The sequence below is a fragment of the Xyrauchen texanus genome, chromosome 1 (assembly GCF_025860055.1).
Source record: "Xyrauchen texanus isolate HMW12.3.18 chromosome 1, RBS_HiC_50CHRs, whole genome shotgun sequence".
Lineage (NCBI taxonomy): Eukaryota > Metazoa > Chordata > Actinopteri > Cypriniformes > Catostomidae > Xyrauchen > Xyrauchen texanus.
In genome coordinates this window covers 13,591,631-13,614,899 of record NC_068276.1, presented here as the reverse complement: position 1 = coordinate 13,614,899, position 23,269 = coordinate 13,591,631, and the positions used below count along the sequence as shown (strand labels likewise).

Genomic DNA, 23,269 nt, shown 5'->3' with positions numbered 1-23,269 from the left:
AGGTTTCTATGCAGTTGCTAGGTTTCTAAGTGTTTGCTATCCATCCATCCATCAATTGATGTAGATTAATGTTAAAAATAATATCATATTTAACAATAAGTAGTTGTGCATAGGCTTGCTGCTATATTCTTTATAATGCAAGATGTCTTACCACAGTATGCAATGCTCATTGATTTCAGGCGAATTTTGTACGCTCCATTCTTGCAGTAGAGCTGCTGGGTGTGCAGACCAGCCTCGCCTCGCTGCTGCCAGAGCTGAATCCATCGAATCTCACAGCCACAGTCAAAGACAACCCCCTCCAGCCTCCTGCATAAACAACACAGAGCCAACAGTAGTTATACAATCACCACACACCACCATTCTCATGTTTTATTAATTAAAAGATGGGAAACAGTATATCAATCTAGCAAGTGAGTGCACAGCATTTATGAATCACACTCAGTGCTAGAAGTGGGTGGGTACTCACCGGTACTTCTCTAATTTAGTCTATAGCATATCATCAGTTCCCCTTCTGTCGCTCTCTCCACGTTGTGTCAGAGAAGCGACACTAGGGGTCTCTCTTGAGTGACGATATTCACCTCTGATCTATGAAAAAAGGCCAATGAGAAGTTGGCAGCCAGTATTTGCATGTCCCGCCCCCGGACATACGAGTATTTAGGCGGTGCAAATATGGGAGTTCATTCAGAAAATTTATTCGGAGCCAATGGTCGTGCATGCAGTCTGCTGCGAGTTACACACCAAGTTCCTGTTTAATCCTCTGACGCTCTGCATGCTGTTGGATTTGACGGCGCATAACAGCGGCTTTCTCCTTCGTGCACGGCTGTGCATTCTTGCCCCTGAGCGCTTCGACAGTGCAGACAACTCAAAAGAGTTATTCTAAAAGAGTAATTTCGCTCTAAAGAGCAAAACACAGCGGCGTTGAACGTCCTTCTCAGGACGCGTCTTTTTAAAGACGATATTTCCATAGCCATGACAGCATTGCGGTCGTAGGCTTTCTCTTGTAGTGAGAGAAAGCCGCTTCAGCCGCCCCCCGCGCCTCGCCTCCTTCGCACGGGATTGAGGCAGGCGCTGCGGGCAATAAAAACGATCTGGGGACAATGACGGGCTCCGTTTCGCCGGGTGAACCCCCTCGAAACCCCCCGCCTCCCCGGCACGCTTGCTTGTTTCCGTCCGAGCTCGGGATGAGCATTCTCTCCAGTGGGTTATGTTTTCAGTGTGAGAACATAACCACGGCAGCTTTGCGATCTCTGCTTTCTCTTGTAGTGAGAGAGAGCCATTTCAGCCACCCCCCGCGCCTCGCCTCCTTCCTACGGGATTGAGGCAGGCGCCGCGGGCGATGAAAGACGATCTGGGGAGAATAACGGGACGCTTTCGCCGGGTAAATCCCCTCGAAACCTCCCGCCTCCACGCTTGCCTGCTTCCCCCGACCTCGGGATTAGTGCGGTCCGCTTAACGGCCTACCGTCCGGTCCCTCGAGCTCCCCAGCATTGGATGATGACATCACCGCTGCATAGGAGAGTGTAACAGCGGCGTCGGATGCGGATAACTTGCCTGGGCCCCCACCTTCGGGTCTGCGCCCAGTCTGAGCCTGACGCACGGAGGTCCGCTATGCTTCCCCGGGCTTAATTGGTTCCGCGGGCATGTGCGCCACTCACAGTCCTTCCCGGACGTGCATGACGAGCTGAGCAAGCCCAGCTTCCTCGCTCCTCCGCTCTCGCTACCCTCGGTGGTAGAACGGTCCCAGACCGCGCCCCCCTGCACGCCATGGCCCCCTCCTGCAAGTCCACCGGGCCAGGGCACTTCAAATCTGCACTTGGGTAGTCCTGTTCTTGACGTGCTGCAGGAACTGCACTCAAACAGGCGATGGCCACCCCCCGTGGTCCAGAAACGCAACGATGGACAGGACCTGGTCGCAGTACAGGAGGCAGACAACGCACGCTTTCTCAAAAAACGCCCCCGTCTCCCAACTCCGTCCATTCGGCGACACCACTTGACGACTCCGCCCAGCAGTCCTCAGTGGTGAAGAAACAGACGGAGGCTATTTCACACATCTTGACCTAACGCAAACATGCCACCAGGGGCCATGCCCTGTCTGCTCACCGAGGGCGTCCTCCTGCGGCTTTCAAGAAAGAAAGAAAGTGGTGCTCCGCCTCAACTAAAGAAGAGAGTGGGCCCAGCTCTCAGCCCCAGCGTCGAGCTCCCCGCAGAAGTTGGACGCCCTTCATCTCACGGACCCCCTTGAGGGCCGAAAGGCTCCCAGGAGCTCCTGAGATGACCAACCCAGAGACCGAGACGATAGCTCCGGAGCTGGTAAGACCCCGGTGGAGGGCCGGAAGGAGAATTTTTTGTTAAATTCTGTACACTCTACATAGCTATTTCCTTTTTGTCTCTGGGTCACCTGGCCCGCAAATGCCGTTCTCACGGCACTCTGCTTTCAGGCCTCAACAGTCCCGGCAAGGTAAGTGCAACAGCAAGGTAAGTGCTTTGAGTCTATTCTCAGCACCAGAGCCTCGGGCCGCTTCACTGCCTCCCGACGCCGCATTACCTGTTCCGCACCGCTGCGAAGCCCCGCCAGGTACGTCCAAAATACTCGTCTCCTTGGTGCCCCTAGCACAGAGCTTAGAGGTGTGGCTTTAACTGCCCAGCCCTTCATGCTGGCTGCACCGGACCATTCGACTCGGTTCGCAATTCAGTTTGCCAGGCCTCCGCCCCCCTTCTTGGGCATTCATTTTTCCGCAGTACACGGCGAACATGCCCATTCACTGCATGAAGAAATCGCCTCCCTTCTAATCAAGGGCGCGATAGAGCCTGTCCCTCCAACCGAAACAAAGAAGGGTTTCTACAGCCCTTACTTCGTTGTACCCAAGAAAGGCGGCGGCTTACGACCGATCTTGGACCTGCGATTTTTCAATCGGACCCTGTCCAAACTCCCGTTCAAAATGCTCACCCAGAAACAAATTATATCTGGCATCCGGCATCTAAATTGGTTCGCAGCGGTAGACCTGAAGGATGCGTACTTCTACATCTCGATTCGCCCTCGACATCGACCCTTTCTACGGTTCGCGTTCGACGGCCAGGCGTATCAGTACAAAGTCCTCCCCTTCGGCCTGTCTCTGTCCCCTCGCGTCTTCACGAAAGTCGCAGAGGCAGCTCTTGCCCCGCTCCGAGAAGCCGGCATACGCATACTCAATTACCTCGACGACTGACTCATCCTGGCCCCCTCGCGACAGTTACTATGCGCGCACAGAGACCAGGTGCTCAGGCACCTCAGCCGTTTGGGGCTTCAGGTCAACTGGGAAAAGAGCAAGCTCACCCCAGTCCGGAGCATCTCTTTTCTCGGTTTGGAGTTAGACTCAGTCTCAATGACAGCACGTCTCTCCAACGAGCGTGCTCAGTCGGTGCTGAAATTCCTCGCTTCCCTCAAGCTAGGTACCGTGGTCCCTCTAAAACAATTCCAACAGCTCCTGGGGCATATGGCATCCTCCGCGGCGGCACGCACAATGTGAAAGTTACCACCACCTGCCGCCAAACCCTCAAACCCTGGACAGACCTCTGCTTTCTGCGGGCAGGGGTACCCTTGCAGCAGGTGTCCCGACGCGTTCTGGTCACAACCGACGCCTCCAAATTGGGTTGGGGCACCGTGTGCAATGGGCACGCAGCCGCAGGCCGTTGGAACCGGGCCCCGCTGCGTTGGCACATCAACTGACTAGAGCTGCTGGCTGTTTGTTTTGCCCTGAGGAAGTTTCTCTCGTTAATTCGAGACAAACACATCCTAGTCAGGACAGACAGCACCACAGTGGTAGCCAACATAAATCGCCAAGGCAGAGTACGCTCCCTCCACATGTCACAGCTCGCCTGTCGTCTCCTCCTTTGGAGTCAGCAGCGACTCAAGTCACTGCGCGCCATTCACATCCCCGGCAACCTCATTGTGATAGCGGACGCGCTGTCAAGACAAAGCTTGCCCGGCGGAGAGTGGAGGATCCACCCCCAGTCGGTCCAGCTGATCTGGGACCAGTTCGGCAAGGCCCAGGTAGACCTGTTTGCCTCCCAAGAAACCTCCCACTGCCCGCTCTGGTATGCCCGGACAGGGGCTCCCCTCGGGGCAGATGCGTTGGCACTCAGCTGGCCCGCGGGGCTGCGCAAGAAGTACGCATTTCCCCCAGTGAGCCTTCTTGCACAGGTGCTATGCAAGGTCAGGGAGGACGAAGAGCAAGTCATTCTGGTGGCCCCCTACTGGCCCACCCGGACTTGGTTCTCGGACCTCACGCTCCTCCCTGGCGAATTCCCCTGAGGAAGGACCTTCTTTCTCAAGGACGGGGCACGCTCTGGCACCCGCACCCAGACCTCTGGAACCTCCACGTCTGGCCCCTGGACAAGATCTAGCCGGCCTACCACCGACCGTCATAGATACTATCAAAAAAACCAGAGACCCCTCGACCAGGCATCTTTACGCCCTAAAGTGGCGTCTGTTCGCGAACTGGTGTTCTTCCCAAGCTGAAGACCTGCAGAAGTGCGCGGTTAGGTCAGTGCTCGTGTTTCTTCAGGAGAGGCTGGAGAGGAGGCTGTCCCCCTCCATCCTCAAGGTGTATGTCGCCGTCATCGCGGCTCACCACGACACGATAGACGGCAAGTCTCTTGGTAAGCACGACTTAATTGTCAGGTTCCCCAAAGGTGCCCGGAGGCTAACTCCCTCCCGGCCTAACCTATTCCCCTCCTGGGATCTCTCGATCATCCTCACAGGCCTCCAGAGACCCCCCTTCGAGCAGCTAGATTCAGCTGGACTCAGGGCCCTCTCTCTCAAGACCGCCCTGCTGATCGTGCTCGCCTCCATCAAGAGGGTCGGGGACCTGCAAGCGTTCTCTGTTAGCGACACTTGCCTGGAGCTCGGTCCGGCAGACACATACGTGAGCCTAAGACCGCGACCGGGCTATGTGCCCAAGGTTCCTACCACACCCTTCAGAGATCAGGTAGTGAACCTGCAAGCGCTGCCCCGGGAGGAGGCAGACCCAACCCTTGCGTTGCTGTGTCCAGTACGTGCTTTGCGTATCTATCTGGACTGCACGCAGAGCACTAGACGCTCTGAGCAGCTCTTTGTCTGCTTCGGGGGACAGCGGAAAGGGAACGCTGTCTCCAAACAGAGGCTTGCCCACTGGGTTGTCGACGCCATTTCATTGGCTTATCACACCCAGGCCGTGCCCCCCCCCCTTTGTGGGTCCGAGCTCACTCCACTAGGGGTGTTGCGTCCTCATGGGCGCTGGCCAGGGGCACCTCCCTAGCAGACATCTGCAGAGCAGCAGGGTGGGCAACACCTAACACTTTCTTGAGGTTTTACAATCTCCGAGTTGAGTCAGTATCGTCCCGTGTTTTCTCAGGTACGAGCCCGTAGAACTCGGTAACACGCTGACGTTCTGACCGGGTGAATCGCTTGCACCTAGCGCCCTTTCCCTCAGCCGAGGTAAAATAGTGCGCCTCCGTTCCCAGGAGACCCCATCTTCGGGTCGCTGGTTGACTCCTCCCTAGCCCTGTTGGGTCCGCAGTTCAGCGGAGGATCTCACCGACCCAAGCCACTACGGGTACCCAAAGGCTACCCTGTACTGGAATAGGTGCTCCACAGGTAAGGCCTCCTGCTCGGACTCCCCCTTTGTGTAATTCCACGGTACTGTCCCCTCACGAGTGGACACCTGTGTCTCCCTTAGGCAGTTACAGCTGCCTCGGTCGCCGTGCTGTATGCTTCCCCCCTCTACGAGGCTGGATCTACCACCGCACCAACTTTTCCACATAGGTCCTAACAGGCCATGTGATGCATTTGCCACTCTTTGCCTCCCCTGCTGGGTAGGTGTGGCCTCCACAGGGTCTTCTCCCCCTGAAAGAAGGGCTAAGACCCCCTTCCCTCAATGCGTGTAAGGGCCCCGGCCGTAGTTGCTCTATGCGAGAAACATAGAGAGAAAGAGGCCCAGCCAGGCTGGCCCATTCCCAGGTTGGCGGCCATCACCTTGTTCCCCCTTCCAGGGTAACGAAAAGGATTCTGATGGCTTGAATGGGGCATTGGGGAAGGGTACGTGCAGCCTGATACAGTTGGTCGTCCTGCACGTAAGAATACCTGCTCTCTCCTGTATCAGCAGTTCATGTACACGGCTCAGCGCATGGCACTTTTATAAGTGGACCCCTAGTGTCGCTTCTCTGACACAACGTGGAGAGAGCGACAGAAGGGGAACGTCTAGGTTACGTATGTAACCTCCGTTCCCCGATGGAGGGAACGAGACGTTGTGTCTTCCCCGCCACGTCGCTGAGCCGAGCCACTGTTGTGGCTGGACCATTTCCGGCTCCTCATTAAAATCCTGAATAAACTCCCGTATTTGCGCCACCTAAATACCCGTCAACCTGCCAACTTCTCATTGGCCTTTTTTCATAGATCAGAGGTGAATATCGGCGCTCAAGAGAGACCCCTAGTGTCCATCGGGGACGGAGGTTACATACGTAACCTAGACGTTTTTCTTGCATATCACCACCTCTCAGAGTCTCCCGGTACGATGTAATGTCTTTATTTAATGTTTATTTTATTTTATTTTATTTTATTTAATGTGATATGATGCAGCCCGCCAATCACTTTTACAGTATCTGACCCTCCAAATTATTTTGAGAAAATCCGAGCACTCTCTGTGCAAAACTCAGTGGTGAGTTTACCACTCAACACATGCAACAGCATCGGTGGTCATCAAGCGATCTGTGGTCCAGTTCCAAAGAAGTGCACATGTTTAAGCTTGTCTGGGTTACATAGTTACACTCTTTGCCAAAACAAGAACCAGCAACTTTTATGTGAGCAAATATTATCACGTATTATTCAATCAAATGTATTGATGCAAATTGGGCAACACTATATAATAATGGTCCATCATTTATAGGTAATGATGCAGGAATTAATGCAGGATTAAAGAGCAGTACTACATTAACACTTTAGTTACTACTATTAACTAATATGGAAACATGATTAACTAATCAGTAATTAATAGCGAACTGATGACTGAGGTAGTTCACCGTTAGATAATAAATAATTACTGAATTAGATTTTACCCATTGAGAACTATCAACTAATTAATGGCTAATTAAAAATAACTACTAATTAATTACTAATCAAAATATTAACATGTAACTAAAATGTGAATGATTATGTTTTTATTGTGAACATGATCATAAAATACACCTTCTGAGAAATATGTGTGTTCTTTGCTGGAATTCATTAATGAACATAACAGCTCTCTAAATGATCATAGTATCATAGACAGCTTATACGTAGATGTATGTGCCCAACATGTGTATTCCTTTGGATATCTCTTCTGTTCATTACAAATGATTACCTTCGGCACATTTTATATTGCTGGTGGACTTTTTAAAATAATTTTAGAAACCAGACATGGGGACTTGTGACTTGGTGACTTGGACTCGAGTCGACTCGAGTCGCTATTTTTATGACTTGTGACTTGACTTGACAAAAAATAAAATACTTGAGACTTGACTCGGACTTGGAAGTTAAAGACTCCGGACTTGAGTTGACTTGAGACACGAAGACTTGAATGACTTGAGTGTTAATCACATCATGTTTTCAGTTTGAATATAAAATATATAAATTATTTAAAAAATAAAGTTGATCCAGCTGGAGCGCAGGCTGAGAATAGTTTTGTCATGACTGGATCACGACACTATAGGCTATCATCAGCCATGCCCTCTCGTACCTTACGCACACCACGCCCACTTAGATCAGATAACACATCAACATGTCAGCCGGAGGGGTAACGTTACCGAGGGTCATCGCTTCGGCTTCAAAAATTATTATCAAGATGGCAAAAGACGAACAGCGCTTTGCAAGACATGCAACGTTAAGATCGCGGACAGTCAGACGACAACCTCCAATTTCCGCCATTTGAAGAGCCATTCTGCCCAGTAAGTGCTTGTCAATTTGTTAATTTTATCTGGTTAGTTGGTAGTTAGCTAATGTAATAATAGCAGGGTTCCCACGGGTCCTTGAAATCCTTGAAAGTTTGTGAATCTGAAAAATAAAATTCAAGGCCCTGGAAAGTTCTTGAAAATAAACATACATAGATACAGGTCCTTGAAAGTGCTTGAATTTATTTTGTGCAAGAAGTTTTCTGGGAAAAAAAAAAAATCTGTCCATTAATTTTTTATTTCGCCAACACTTCGTGGCTTATGCTGCATACTAGCCTGCTTGATTTACATTAGTTACGCACATTTACGTTAAGTGTTTCCCGCGCGAGGTACTTTGTTTTGTACGTTGCCATGACGTTCACGCGCGCTGGTACCTCAACGTTTCCCACTCACAGGCATTGCAAAAATAGGCTTATGGATATACTCTGTGTGAGTGAGTGAGTGAGTGAGTGTGGGTGTGGGAGTGTGAGAGCGCGAGAGTGAGTGTGTGTGTGTGAGCGCGAGAGTGAGTGAGTGTGGGTGTGGGAGTGTGGGAGAGAGAGTGTGTGTGTGAGAGTGTGTGTGTGTGAGAGAGAGTGTGTGTGTGTGAGAGAGAGTGTGTGAGAGAGAGAGAGAGTGTGTGTGTGTGAGAGAGAGAGGAGAAATGTAACAAAGTTTAATGTACGTAACTGTGTTTGAGAGAGAGAGAGGGAGGTGTTCAGAGAGGAGTCTGTTGGACGTTAAGCTGTTATTTGTTTTATGGACTCAATGTTGAAAATTTCAAACATTTCAAACACTGTTGGCAGAAGTGAAAAATAAATAATTTTATGAAGTTACAATTTTGTTTGATTCCATGATGTATTTTACTGAACATGAGTATTGTAATTTACTGACAGTTACTTATATCTTGTCTTTTCACTTTATTATGATCAGATTCTGCAGGTAAAATTACAATAATAAGGTGACTTGACTTGGACTTGACTTGATATAGCCTGTGACTTGACTTGGACTTGACTTGACATAGCCTGTGACTTGACTTGGACTTGACTTGACATAGCCTGTGACTTGACTTGACTTGACTTGCCCAAGAAAAAAATACTTGGGACTTACTTGAGACTTGAAGGTTAAGACTTGAGACTTACTTGAGACTTGCACATGTGTGACTTGGTCCCATCTCTGTTAGAAACCCAAAAGTAATTAATCATTTGTTAAATCATAAACATGGAGGAATTACTAATTATATTAAAGTGAGGGTCAAAGTAACGCATTATTAATTAATAAATACATACTTGAATATACACAACTTTTGTTTTTTTTAAACATTTTTAAAAAAAATTTCTTCATAGATACTGTAGGTTATTCTTACAAGAAGTTATTAATTTCAATAGTGCATTTTTAATGGATCCAATGAAAAAAAGAATTAGTGCCACATCCATCAATCTTCTAATCCAATCAGGGTTTGCCACATTCAATGCTCTGAAACTGAAATAAGAGCAAGTGTGATTTTGCTCCGCCCTCCCGTTGATCTGCCTGCACGCGGTAAACTTTAACATACAATCTTTTCTGTTCATACAGAACTGGCAAATAAGGAAACGTGTCAAATTAATTTGATAAAACTGTACGTGTATACAGAGTGGGCTTTCTAGGGTGTAAGTACACATGTGGAATCGGCCTCATGCTGCACGCCGGTTTTCTCTCTGTTTTAAGTTGAAGTCTTGTGGAGATCAACACACTTGACTTTACACACATAATTGTATTATTATACTTTGTTAAGAGATAAAACTTTTAAAACATGTAGTAATCGTGAGCACCAACAATTAAAAGCATTATCCTGCTAAAGATTGTAGCCAATGCAATTATGTTATTATGTATTATTTCAATGATTTTTTTTATGTCTGTGAATGTTTTTAACTATCTGTTTGATTAAATTAATAAAATATAGAAACAAACACTTGAGTATTCATTACTAACTGACAAGTAACACCTCAGTTACTATTAATGGTTTATGTTGTGTTTTCACTTTAGAATAATGGTCCAGATAACCTTAAGTCCCAAGGAAGGAAACAGTAAGATCCCATTAATTAATCATGTGTGCAAATTCATTATGTGCAGGACAAGGAAGGCTAATTTTACCCTTACTGGGAGGATAATAAAGAAAAAGGAAAAAGAGACATAATGCACTTTTTCAGTTTTAGGCATTAGACATTAGATTGCCATTGTTCTCTTATGTGGGTTGATATTGTCAAAGATACAGACTTAAGCAGGTCTAAATGCTTTTCCTCAGTTTTCATTAACAATAACCCTACATTGTATGTTTTTTTTTAAAGCATAGTTAATCAAAGCCGGTTTATTAGTAGTGGGTGTGAGGTCATGTTTGTTCTTCAGCCAGATCTTAAGAAGGAATTTACAGTCAGACCATAAGATGTTAATTAAATCCCTCTTTTTGTGTACTGGTCGGTCAGTCTCTCACTGTGCCTATTGTCCTGTTCCTTTTAGTAATTTATTGTACTGTCCCATACTTTTTTGCACACGTTTGCACGTGCACTTTATATAGAAATGTTATTTAGTCTGTGTAGTCTCATGTGGTTCTGTGTCTGTCCTATGCTATTTATGTAGCACCATGGTCCTGGAGGAACGTTGTCTCGCTTCGCTGTGTACTGTACTAACTTTATATGGTTGAACGACAATAAAAAACACTTGAATTGACTTGACTTGACTTTTAATGTAAATAAATACATTAACATTTTTTTTTGTCATGTTAACAAGTTAATAATTATAAAAGTGTTAGATAAGATTGTAACGGTGGCGGCCTGATAATAAATTCAAACAATCAATCAACGATTGTCAATTTTGTTTGGTATCAAAAATAAAAAAAACTCCAAAACCAAACAAAATTAGCCAAAAAAATAAAATAAAAATATTACTCACAGTTTAGTTTGTGGGGAACCGGAATACCCGGATGTATAAAGTGCAGAGGTGAATTTGTGTGTGTGTTTGGTTAACCAGCCGCAATTCCAGCCACGCCGTAGCCTTTAGCAATGGTGAAACTCTGTTGGATGGTAGAGGGAACAAACCAGGATCCAGACGGCCCTTATCACAGCTCGCTTGGGGATAATTTTACACGCTCGCGCTGAAAACATCGTTATGGAGAGCGTTTTTTCTCACCAGCAACCGCTCCAGCAGAGATACAGCGTTTTACCCGCTGTCGATTTCGATCACCGCCTCCCAGGTAAGTGCAAACAACACCTTACTTTTTCTTTAGTATTTCCCTTCGTCTAACCACCAACAGCTCGTTCGTTTCATGCGTTTACTTTCAGTTTGGCGTTTTGACGGTTATTGAGGCTTTTCGGTTCTCACCTCGATGAATCGCACTCTTCACAACAAACTTCACGTCTTTTTCCCACACCCCTTTTTTGTTTGTTTTTCTCCTCCTTTTATGTGACAACCATATTTCCTTTTTCCCCACTTAGAAACGGAAATGGGCGGAGACAACCTTGATTTAATTATTTAATTTGTTTTTGTAACGTTTCAGCTCCGCCACAAGATAAATACAGACAAAAAAGTTTGTTTCCAGTTGAGATTTCATCTGGATAATCTGGCCCCTGCAAGAAAGTAGTTGAACAGCCCTTCTTTATTGTATAAAACCCCAGGTTTATATAGTTTTTAAATAAACACATGTTGTGATCAAGCACTCACAGTGCCATTTATTTACCAAAGAAATCAAGTTTTTTTACTAACAAGGAGAGTTCCAGCTATTTTTTTTCCACTTGTTCACACTATGACACTTTCCTGCAATAGTTGAATTAAAGCTCTGCTCTATGGTATAGTGACTGGGGGTTGATAATGAAAAGATTGAAGGTTCTCTTTCGTAGGAACTAGAGCTGCATAGTCACATTGGGACATGCCCTGGGTGTCACGTGGTCTGAAGCCCTAATACAATCATGACAATTTATTGGCTGATGGCGCTCGCTTCTTGCCATCAAGTCAGTTCTTCTTCTTTTCTGTTCTTCAGTGCACAATCTCATCTGGCTCATGTTGTACCAATGACTCACGTTGAAGCGAGAATCAATATTATACTTTCTTTTGAGTGGTAACACAGGATGGAATTTAGTAAATGCTTACCTCGATGCAAGCAGTTCATTGCCGGTGAAGATTCCCACGACATGTGTATTGCCTGTCTGGGTATTCGCAATGCAGAGGCTGTGTTTGAGGGTTTGGATTGCCCACAGTGTGATATAATGAACGCCAGGATGCTCCGTGAAAGGTTCGCCTCCTTTGGAAATTCGGTCAAGCTGTGTGTCTGCCAGCGCCATGTGGCCATTTGACTTGTGGGAGGCCGGCGTGGACACAGAGGAGATGGGAGTTGAGCAGCAGGCTGATCTACGGTTCTCTCTGTCACTCTCCCTTGGTCCTGTGGAGTTTATATGTGGGAAATTACATCCTGGCCCTGAGGCCCACACTGCAGTTTCCTTCGGCGCTGAGGATGAGGACACCATATCTATGGCGGCATCATATTCCAGACCTTCAACAACTTGGAATTGCTGGAGGTTATTAAGTGTGCAATGGAAAAATTGCACCTTGACTGTCTGGATGAAGTGCAGTCAGAGGATCGTTATTGATCTTAGATCACTGTTTTTTAGCGGGCCAGCATGCACCCATGCTGAATAGGCCACTACCTTTTTCCCCAGACCTCCATTGCAAGATTTTGAAGTCCTGGGATCAAACTTATTCAGCTAGGATTACAAATCAATTGTTTTCTAATGTGTGTTGTGCTTCCAACCACAGATATACTTCAATCTCAGCGATGGAAGAGACATTGGCTGTCCATCTCTCTCCGTCTTCAGCGACCACATGGAAATTGAGGCCTACTCTTCCCTCGAAGCCATGCAAAGTTACCTGTTGGTCCTTGTCGATCAAGGCCTACCAGGTTTTGGGACAGGCAAGTTCGGCTTTGCACACACTGGTGGTTTTGCCAGCCTACCTGGCCAATTTTATGAGAGATATAGACAGGGGAGCTGGACTGGATTCTGATGCCATCAAAGAACTGCGGCAAGTTTATAATTTGGCGCTAAGGGCTATCAAACATAGTGCTCATGATTTTGGTCGGTATATGGCAGGCCTTGTGGTGGCGGAATGCCATCTGTGGCTTGCACACAGATATTTGTGACAAGGACAAGGCCTTTCAAATGAATGCCCCTGTGTCACAATCCGGACTTTTTCAGTGATGAAGTCCAGTCGGTGGTTGAAAAATCCCATGCTGTGAAACAGCACACTGCCGCATTCCAGTAGATGCTTCCTTGTAGAGAGAGAGAAAGGTTCGCTGCATCTCTGGTGCGTTAACTTTCAGTATCTTCGCAATGTCCCACCAGAGAGCCACATAAGGAGCAGACATGAGTTTTGCACCCCATCAGAAGGTCCTCGTTCATTCCCGCCATCATGGACGCGTCCATGTAGGAATGTAGGTGTTGGACCTGCCATTTAAATGGCTGGCAGGACACCAGAAGCAAGCCTGAAGTGCAGTGAAACAAAGGGTGAGCACCCATTCGGTGAACAAATCCGGACCGGACAAATGTATTCGAGTCGTTCCTGTTTGCCGTTCAGACTGTATCAGGTTGAGTTCACCATAGTTTATGCTTTGAACACCAACAAGCCAGAATATAGTTCAGTTTCCCCCCGCAGCTTGTGCTTGGGAGCGGACATTAAACACTCACATTATGAATTCAGTCTCTGTCTCAATGACCAAGGGTCTAGAGACATGCATAACAGAATTCAATGTTCATAAAACACAAGTGTACACAAGACACACAGTGAACATAAGTACTACACGTTGTCCCCCATAAAGAATGCTGGGGTTGTTGTGGCGAACCAGATTTTCCAAATAAACATTTACCCCAATGTTCATACATATTTCCCCATTCAAAATACAAGGAAAACTGGGTACTTCGAATTATGAAGCATGGTTACGTAATTCAATTCAGGCAAACTCCGCCGGTGTTCAGTGGGGTCATTCCAACAGAAGTCCCGTTTTTGATTCTGGAAATTCATTCTCTTAGAAAAATGGGAAATAGAGGAGATTCCCCCTTCATGTGGCTTTGATGCCCTTGAGGCTTCAGGGCATTTGCGTTTTGAACTATCTCTATGATTGGTTGGTTCTAGCCCACTCTGAGGCTTTGGCTGCCCAACATCTAGATGTCATTCTCAGCCATCTGAGCAATCTAGGGCAGTGTGTAATCCTAGACAATAGTGTCTCTAGGAGTGGAGTTAGATTCGCAGGCGAAGCAGACATGGCTGTCTCCATGTCTGTCATGTTCTGTCATTCTGCGATGTCTAGTGATCTAGTTTAATGTGGGACACGTGCTCCCAGTTAGAACATTTCACAGGCTTTTGGGGCTCATGATAGTGGCACCGGCTGTCATTCCTCTGGGTATGTTGCATGGGAGACCTTTTCAGTGCTGGATGAACTCCACAAAGGGACTTCAACCACTAATGCAAGCATTCCGTCTCTTCAAAGTGACACGTGGGTGCTACCAAACTTTGTTACCATGGAAACGGACCTGCCTTCTGATAATGGCTATTCTGTTGAGACAGGTGTGTCACTTCAAAGTTATAACCTTCTCCACAGGTTGGGGTGCTGTATACAAGGGTCGTCCAGCCTCATGGGGTCTGGACAGGTTAGCAGCAATATTGGCACATAAACTGTCTGGACATTTTCAAGGTGCTGTTGGCATTAAAAAATTTTCCTCCTGGAGATTCAGGGCAGCCATGGGGGATGGTGGTGTCTATATCACTGCCAGGGAGGAGTGCATTCTCATGCCATACTGAGGCTGGCATGGAGAATTCTTCTGTGGTCACGGGACAATGTGCGGTCTCTATGAGCCATGTTTTGGGTCGGTTGAATTTGGGGGCAGATCTCCTGTCCAGACAGGGCTTGTTGCCTGGAGAGTGGAAATTACATCCTCAGATTATGGAACAAATCTGGAGAAGGTTCGGCAGAGCAGAAGTAGGTCTGTTCGCTTTGAGAGAGACATCACACTGTCCCCTCTGGTTTTCCCTCTCACCCCCGGCACCACTGGGCTTCGATGCATTGGTGCATCAGCGGCTGACAACACGTCTATGAGTTTCCACCGATCAGTCTGCTGCACGGATCAGGAGGATTGGGTTTGGCTTCTGTTAGTGGCGCCATTTTGGTCATCTCAAGTATGGTTTTCGACTATGGTATCTCTCCTGGAAAAAGGGCCTTGGGAGATTCCATTCAGAACAGACATGTTGTCTCAGGCTCGGGGATGTTATGGGTATGACCCCTCAATGGGGCGCTCTTTTAAATTATGGGTTATCCCCCACTGTGGTTGATACCATTCTGAATGCTAGAGCTCCATCAACTAGGAAGCTTTATACTTTCTAGTGGCGTATTTTTTATTCTTGGTGTACAGCGTGAGGTGAAGATCCAGTTCACTGCCCTGTTGGTACAATGCTGGATTTTTTTACAAGAGCGTTTTAGGGCTGGGGCCCCAGCAATGATTAAAGTCTATGTTACTGCTATAGCGGCCGAGCATGCACAAATCAATGGAGTCTCTGTTGGTAGACATTCTCTTGTCTCTTGTTTTATGTGCGGGATATGCAGGCTTAGACCTTTTTGTCACATCCACGTTCCTTTATGGGATTTATCTGTTTTTTGGAGGCACTCTTGGGTGTTCAATTTGAGCCCTTGATAACAGTCGCTGATAAGTTTCTAACTCTTAAAATGGCCCTGCTGGGGGCATTAGGATTGTTTAAAAAGGTGCCCTGCTTCCAATGTTATCTCTGTTGGAACAGCAATAAACTCATCCCTCTGGTTTATTCAGATGCTTTGACTCACTTGTGTGCCTCTACATGCTTACCACAGGGGTGTAGACATTTGGTAGCTACTGTTCCGTTGGCGTGAATGTATATTGTTCCCAATGCAACTACGCATCTTGAGTTCCTATGAAAAGGAATGTCTCATTTATGTGAAGCGTAACCCTGGTTCCATGATTGGGAAAGAGACATTGCATAAACTGGCCATACTCTCTAGCAGCTGCATAGGCTTGTGCCTTCATGAAACTCAATAAACAGCATTTGTGGCATAATGTTGATTCCCACATAAAATAGTTTTTACTTGAACCTTCTTTTCTTAAAAAAACAAAAACAAGAAAAAACCAGCAAAACATAAACAACATTTGTGTTAACATGTTTTTAGTGTGATAAAATAACTTTTTCAATTTTCTGTGTAAAGTTATATCCAATTTTACAACCTCGTTGCCATGATGTAATGCCAACAAACCCTACTGTAACATAGATAAAATGACTGTAAAAATGTATGATTTAAACAACTTAGCTCAAATAATACTTTTGTTTTAACAGAATAATTAATTTAATTGCTTTTATAAAATTATTAGCTTCACATTTCTGCTTTTAAACCCACTAAAAATGGTCCCCCATTCACTTCCATTGTAAGTGTCTCGCTGTAACCAAGATGTTTGCTTTTTTAAAGAAAAGGAGGGGTGTCAAAATAATTTTTTGTGGTAATCAACATTATACCACAAATACTGTCGATTGAGCTTAACTTGTATCAAACCTGGAATATTCCTTTAATATGTGTTCTCAGTGTTTTCCAAACTTTTTTGTCTTATCTTGTTGCCTGTTGTCTTACACGCACAGTGAAGCACCACAAAAGGGTGTGGTTGCTTTAGCAATTGCATTTTTCATTGGTTAGGTTTAGGTATTGTTTTGTTTTTCTCCCTCTTTCTCCCAAATTTGAAATGCCCAATTCCCAATGCACTCTAAGTCCTCGTGGTGGCGTAGTGACTCGCCTCAATCCGGGTGTCGGAGGACAAATCTCAGTTGCCTCAGCATCAGAGACGTCAACTAACACATCTTGTCAACTAACACATCTTATCACGTGGCTTGTTGAGCATGTTACCACGGAGACATAGTGTGTGTGGAGGCTTCACGCCATCCACCACAGCATCCACACAAATCTCACCATGCAACCCACCGAGAGCAAACCACATTATAGCGACCATGAGGAGGTTACCCCATGTGACTCTACCCTCCCAAGCAACCGGGGTAATTTGGTTGCTTATGAGACCTGGTTGGAATCACTCAACATGCCCTGGATGCTAGGGTATAGGATTTGTTGATTTAAAACTAGGTAGAGCAGCAACCTTAAAAACCTCATTTGATTTTAGCTCCACACAATGGACATTTTACCATAGAACTGCCACAATACAATCCACATAATATAATTTTGCAAAATGTTGCCATAGTCACTTAATTTTCATGAGGTCAGGCTCGATATTTTACTGAATGTCACTTACCAATACCTTTTATTTTGTCACTGTAAAAATAAAATACTGTATATACAGTGTATATGCAAATATAATGTTATCAGCTTTTTGACATCCCTAATATTTTTATTTAAAAAAAATCATAATTTCTTTTTAATAGGTTTAACAAAAGAAAATTTGAATCTGTGGAAATAGCCCTGCAGGTTTGGGAATCATTGTGCTAAATTATTATTTACAACTACATGAGCAATTTGTTTTCTTCATATTTTTACATTGTCACATACATGATGCATAACATAAGCAGCTATGAAAAAGCATCCTATTTACACTTCAAAGCTGTAAATCTGGCAAGCTCATAAATGTATACATGATTTAACCAGCAGCGGCATTCTAGACTCCGAAAGTAAAAGATGAGATCAGCAAATTCAAAGTGAAGCTTATAAGTAAAAAAGACCATTGGACCAAGACAAAGTATACTATTTTAACAATTCTCTATAAAACATGTCTTATTTGCTTTATAGGTAAACGTTTTGTCTTTTTTTAGCCCAGAAATGCAGATGCGAATGGTTGGCCAACGCATAGCTATGAGGAGCCGTGTAGGTCATAATTGTTGAAAAGCCTCCTACAAACACTAGTGAAATTAAGATATCAATATAAACATAAGTGAAATTCATTCATATGCATTGTTGAAAATCTTCTTAAATACGCTAGTGAAATTAATTGATACAAACAAATACAAGTGCAGTCCTGTTGAACATAGTGTGCGTTCTTGCGTTGATGTGGCAGTAGCAAGCCTCTGTACTCAGGGGGACAAATTTCCTTCAAATGTTTGTGCCATTAAACCACATGTTATTACTCAGGTAACAAGCTGTATACATGATAACAATTTAACTAACCTAACTTGGTCTAGAGTCTCTTTAAACTGTTGCTCTGCCATGACAATAGTGACACTAATGACTTACTGCAATGCTGAGAATGCAACATGTACTTGCACTGCATAATGAATTGTGTTCTCACACATTAAAAAATGCAGCAACGGAGCTTGCGTAGCTAGAATTGTGTGTTTGGGACCTAAAGAATGTTCAGAACTTTATACTGGAAAGAAGACTTTTTTGCAGTGTGAATAGATAGCACTACCTTCTACATTACTTCCATACTCAGACAATACATTATTTCATAACATTAATTTCAAGATTGTGCATATATACAAGGACACATTAATATCATTGACTGATAAGTAAATTAATTTGTGTATAGCAGTTCTTTGTAACACCTCTTGAGAAAAACAACAACTGTGAACTGCGTATTTTGCTGGCAAATAGGTGGTTGTGATAACATACAAAACTGCACTTAGTGAGTGGGCATTGATTATTGGAACAACACCATTCTCCACGTCTTCACACATAGTCAGTTGCATTTGCTGAACTGAATAGATGAGGTGCTCACTACTTGATGAACTGTATATCATTACCCAAAGGCTTTGATCTCAGCATGAAATTGTAGTCCATTAATCTGTATGCTCGGGCAAGAAAAAACACTACAGTATGTTTTCAGAGCCCTTTATTATTTTGAAAATCCTTTTCTGCAAATCTCCAGGAATCGGGTCCCCCAGCAAGAACAAATATTTCTGTGCAATGACTGATAGAATGACAAAAGTGATTTTCAAACATTTGAATTTGATTCAGAGGGACATCTGAAATAGTAACAGTTTCATCATGACGTAAACAAAACCATTGTTAGACATACATTTTTTTTGTTGTTGTTTTAACTTAATTACACATTTTGAGCTCATACACAAACACCATTCATGCTGACAGGAATAACCCTGTAGCAGCCAATGGGGGGTCTGACTATCATCAACAATGATTGACAGCCCATTACATGATCATGCATGCTGATGAGTTGGGCGTGTACAACTGAAAGCTATTGGGAATTGAAGTTAAAAGAGGCAAAACAATTCTTCAGAAAGTAATGAGATTATTTCCATTCGAAGAATTAAACAAAACATAAATGATACATAAAAAATAAAAATAAAAAAAATTCCAAGCACCTGGGCTGTTATATTAAGTGTAAAAGGACTGCAAGAATGGTCAGCAAATCAATGATTCATGTTAATCTCATCTATCTTTGGAGATTACACAATTATTACCAGTGTTGGGTTTAGTGCATTACAAAGACAATATTATTAAGTAGAATGCATTTAAAAAGTATTAAATTCCTATGTTGGTATTTTATATGTGTTTCTGTGTCAGCTAATGAGTATGCGCTCTAACAAACCACCATGGCATATAGAGGACACGTGCGGCGATTGCAGATGAGTGAGCGGCGTTACTATGGACGCAGTGGAGTGGAGTTGTTTATTCAAATTGAAAAGGAAAGTGAAGCTTTTCAAGTTTTCATGCGCTCATAAACAATCTCAGCGAGCCCTGGCTGTTGTGTAAACACACATATGCTGCACATGTACACACACACGAACAGACATACATGCACACATTCACATGCATGAATGTATGTGCACACCGAAAAGAAACAACAAGCATTCAAATACAAAATGGTTTACTATCAAAGCTGACTGCAAATGGGTTGTCAGAAATGTTTTCAGTTCATTAGTTGGTCTTTCACACTAACAAAAACACAGGTGAACAAACTTACTGTACACACATGCCACACACAGCTAAGAAGGTTGTAGATAGTGGACACACACACACATAAACACATCTGAAGATACTAATACAGCATATTTGATATAAGAAAGTGAAGATAATTTTTAGAAATGCACTGGATCTCTTTAGCCAAGTTGCTGTAATTTTTTCAGTCAAAATGTAAGTACTAAAAGCGCTATTAGTGTCACATTCGTTTTTTTCCACAGGTTTGAATGGTTTTAGAAAGTAACTTCAAAGTAAAGTAATTAGTAAGCTGATTACTTTCCACATGAAATGATCTGTAAAGTAATCTAATTAAAATGTTTAAAAGTAATCAGTAATCAGTAGTGAATTACATTTTGAAAGAAAATGACCCAATACTGATTATTATAGCACCATGGTAACAGAACTCATTAGTTTACACAATAATACATGTCATTTACAGAGTGTATTTCAAATTAGTGTTTACTGTTCAGTGCCATTAAATGTTATTGATCTCCTCCCTCCTTCCTTCTTTCTTTCCTTTCTTCCTTCTTTCTTTCCTTTCTTCCTTCATTCCTTTCTTGCATCCTTCCTTCCTTACTTCCATTCTTCCTTCATTCCTTGCATCATTCTTTCCTTGCTTGCAATCTTCCTTCTTTCTTTCTTCCTTCCTTGCAATATTACTTCCTTCATTCTTTGCAACCTTCCTTACTTCCTTGCATACATCCTTTCATCCTTCCTTCCTTACATACTTCTTTCCTTCCTTCCTTACTTCCATTCTTCCTTCATTCCTTCCTTCCTTCCTTCCTTCCTCCCTTCCTTCTTTACTTTCTTCCATCCATCCTTTCTTCCTTGCATCCTTCCTTCCTTCCTTGCAATGTTCCTTTCTTCTTTCTTTCCTTGCATCCTTACTTCCTTCCTTGCCTCATTCCTTCATTCAATTCTTCCTTCTTTCCTTCCTTCTTTAATTTCTTCCATCCATCCTTTCTTCCATTCTTCCTTCCTTCTTTCCGTCTTTCCTTTCTTACATCAATCATTTCTTCCTTTCTTGCATCCTTCCTTCTTTCCTTGCATCCTTCCTTCTTTTTTCTTTCTTTCTTTCCTTCCGTCCTTCCATCCTTCCTTCTTTATTTCTTTCCTTCCTTCTTTATTTTTTTCCTTTCTTCTTTCCTTCCATCCTTTCTTTTTTCTTCATTCCTTTCTTCTATCCATCTTTTCTTCCTTCCATTCTTCTTTCCTTTCTTGCATCCTTCCTTCCTTACTTGATTCTTTGCATCATTCCTTCCTTCTTTGCAGTTTTCCTTCCTTCCTTACTTCCTTCATTCTTTCCTTCCTTGCATCGTTCATTCCTTCCTTGCAATCTTCCATCCTTCTTTCCTTCCTTGCAATATTCCTTACAGCCTTGCTTACTTCCTTTCATTATTCCTACCTTGCATCCTTCCTTCTTTCCTTCCTTGCAACCTTTCTTCCTTCCTTCCTTGCATTCTTCCTTCCTTCTTTACTTTCTTCCATCCATCCTTTCTTCCATTCTTTCTTTCTTTCTTTTCTTCCTTCCATCTGTCCTTACTTCCTTGCATCCTTTCTTCCATCTTTCTGTCTTTCCTTACTTTCTCTTACATCAATAATTTCTTCCTTTCTTGCATCTTTCCTTCTTTCCTTGCTGTGTTCTTTCCTTCTTTCTTTCCTTGCATCTCTCCTTCCTTATTTATTTTTTCCTTCCTTCTCTCCTTCCTTGCATCCTTTCTTTCCTTTCTTACATCCAACATTTCTTCCTTCCTTTCATGCATCCTTCCTTCTTTCCTTGCATCCTTCCATCTTTTCTACCTTCCTTCCATTTTTCCTTCCTTCCTTCTTTCCAAATACCTCAACTGAAATAAAGGGTGCTTTTCATTTCTTAAACTGTGCATCCTCATTTCCTTTCCTCTGCTTCCTTTCCTCGCTTGCTCCTCCCTCACAGGAAATGGGAAAGGATGCAAGGACAGGACACGAGGACGGAAAAATTGAAGCTGTAAAATGGAATGTCCTGCTCCCTCACACATCACTTCAAAGTGCCATCTCCATGCAGCTGCATTACAGCGGATAACTTGACATTGTGTTGTTGAAATTTGCTTAATTGATATTTTCATAATGAAACCTAATAATTTAAGATGTACTGTTAAAATGTGTGACAATTATGGTTTATTTAAACCACAAAGGTGAAACATGAATTAAGACTGTTGTGTCTGATGTGAAGGGGGAGGATAATTTATGCATGCATCATGTGCTTTGACCAAAAAGTCTTTAGCATAGAAATGCTCCTTGTGCTTCCTTGCTTCCTTTTTAGCTAGGTAAATTTTGCAGGTCTTATTTGTCTTCTTAGCATAGGACTAGGAGGAGTTAATTATTATTATTAGTATTTGTTGTTGTTATTTCTAATGATTTTGCTGGTGATATAAAATTGAGCAATATACTGAATATTCCATTCATCCATCTATCTTCTAAAGCCGATTGTCCTATGCAGGGTAGTGCTGGAGCATATCCCTGCCTAGGGCAACACACAGACATACACTTTCACACTCTCACTCACAACAACGGGCAAATTAGGGTCACCAGTTAACTTAACCTGCATGTCTTTTTGGACTATGGGGGAAAACGGAGCACACGGAGGAAACCCACCAAACACGGGAGAACATGCAAACTCCTCACAGTGCTACCCACTGAGCCACCGTGCTGCATTATTGTGAATATTTCAATCGTTTAATATGCTTATATTTGGCCATTCCATTTTCAAAAGACCATGTCATTTTACTCTCTTTGTGATCCCTCCTTGTCGGGCAAGAGATGAGAGAGAGAGAGAGAGAGAGAGAGAGAGAGAGAGAGAGAGATATGTTGTCACACCATCTCTGATTTAGTAGTCTATTTACAGTAGTAACTTTAGTAGCAAAAATGCAGGTAGAATTGGCAAGTTAAAATAATTTCTGTAAATCAGTTCAAACTGTCTGCTTCAATGAATCGATTCAAAACTCAGACTCAACCACTTTGCATCATCCCTGATGGAATTTTGTTTCATATATGAAAATGTTTTAGCAAATTACATGTTAGTAAAAATGTACATTTGTTATATTGTATAGTTATAATGTTGCATATAAATGTAAATATCTCCTTGTGTTCATTTAGGGAAAATATGCCTTGATTATTATAACATGATTTCTACTGCATTTTATTTCTTACATTAAACATTTTGAATCTTGGCAACAATGGCTGTTTAGTTGAAATTATGATTCCTTTGATTAAAAAATAATAATTGAAGCTTTTTCAGAGCAAAAACATATACAGTATATTGAGACATAAACAGTATCAAATATCATCTAAAGGCTGAAGAAATAGCAGATAACATATTAGCTAAATTGCTTATTATACTGATGTCACTTCTTTTCAAAA

At 43.6% G+C, this 23,269-nt stretch overlaps 1 protein-coding gene across 2 annotated transcripts in view; it reads right to left on the bottom strand.

Moving 5' to 3' along the window:
* Positions 1–23,269, bottom strand: part of LOC127646162 (NT-3 growth factor receptor-like) — a 207,528-nt gene that overhangs the window by 85,042 nt on the left and 99,217 nt on the right. For both annotated transcript variants that reach the window (XM_052129637.1, XM_052129644.1), the window contains exon 5: positions 152–306. In XM_052129637.1, coding sequence (XP_051985597.1) covers positions 152–306 — 155 coding nt within the window. The remainder of the gene's footprint in view (positions 1–151; positions 307–23,269) is intronic.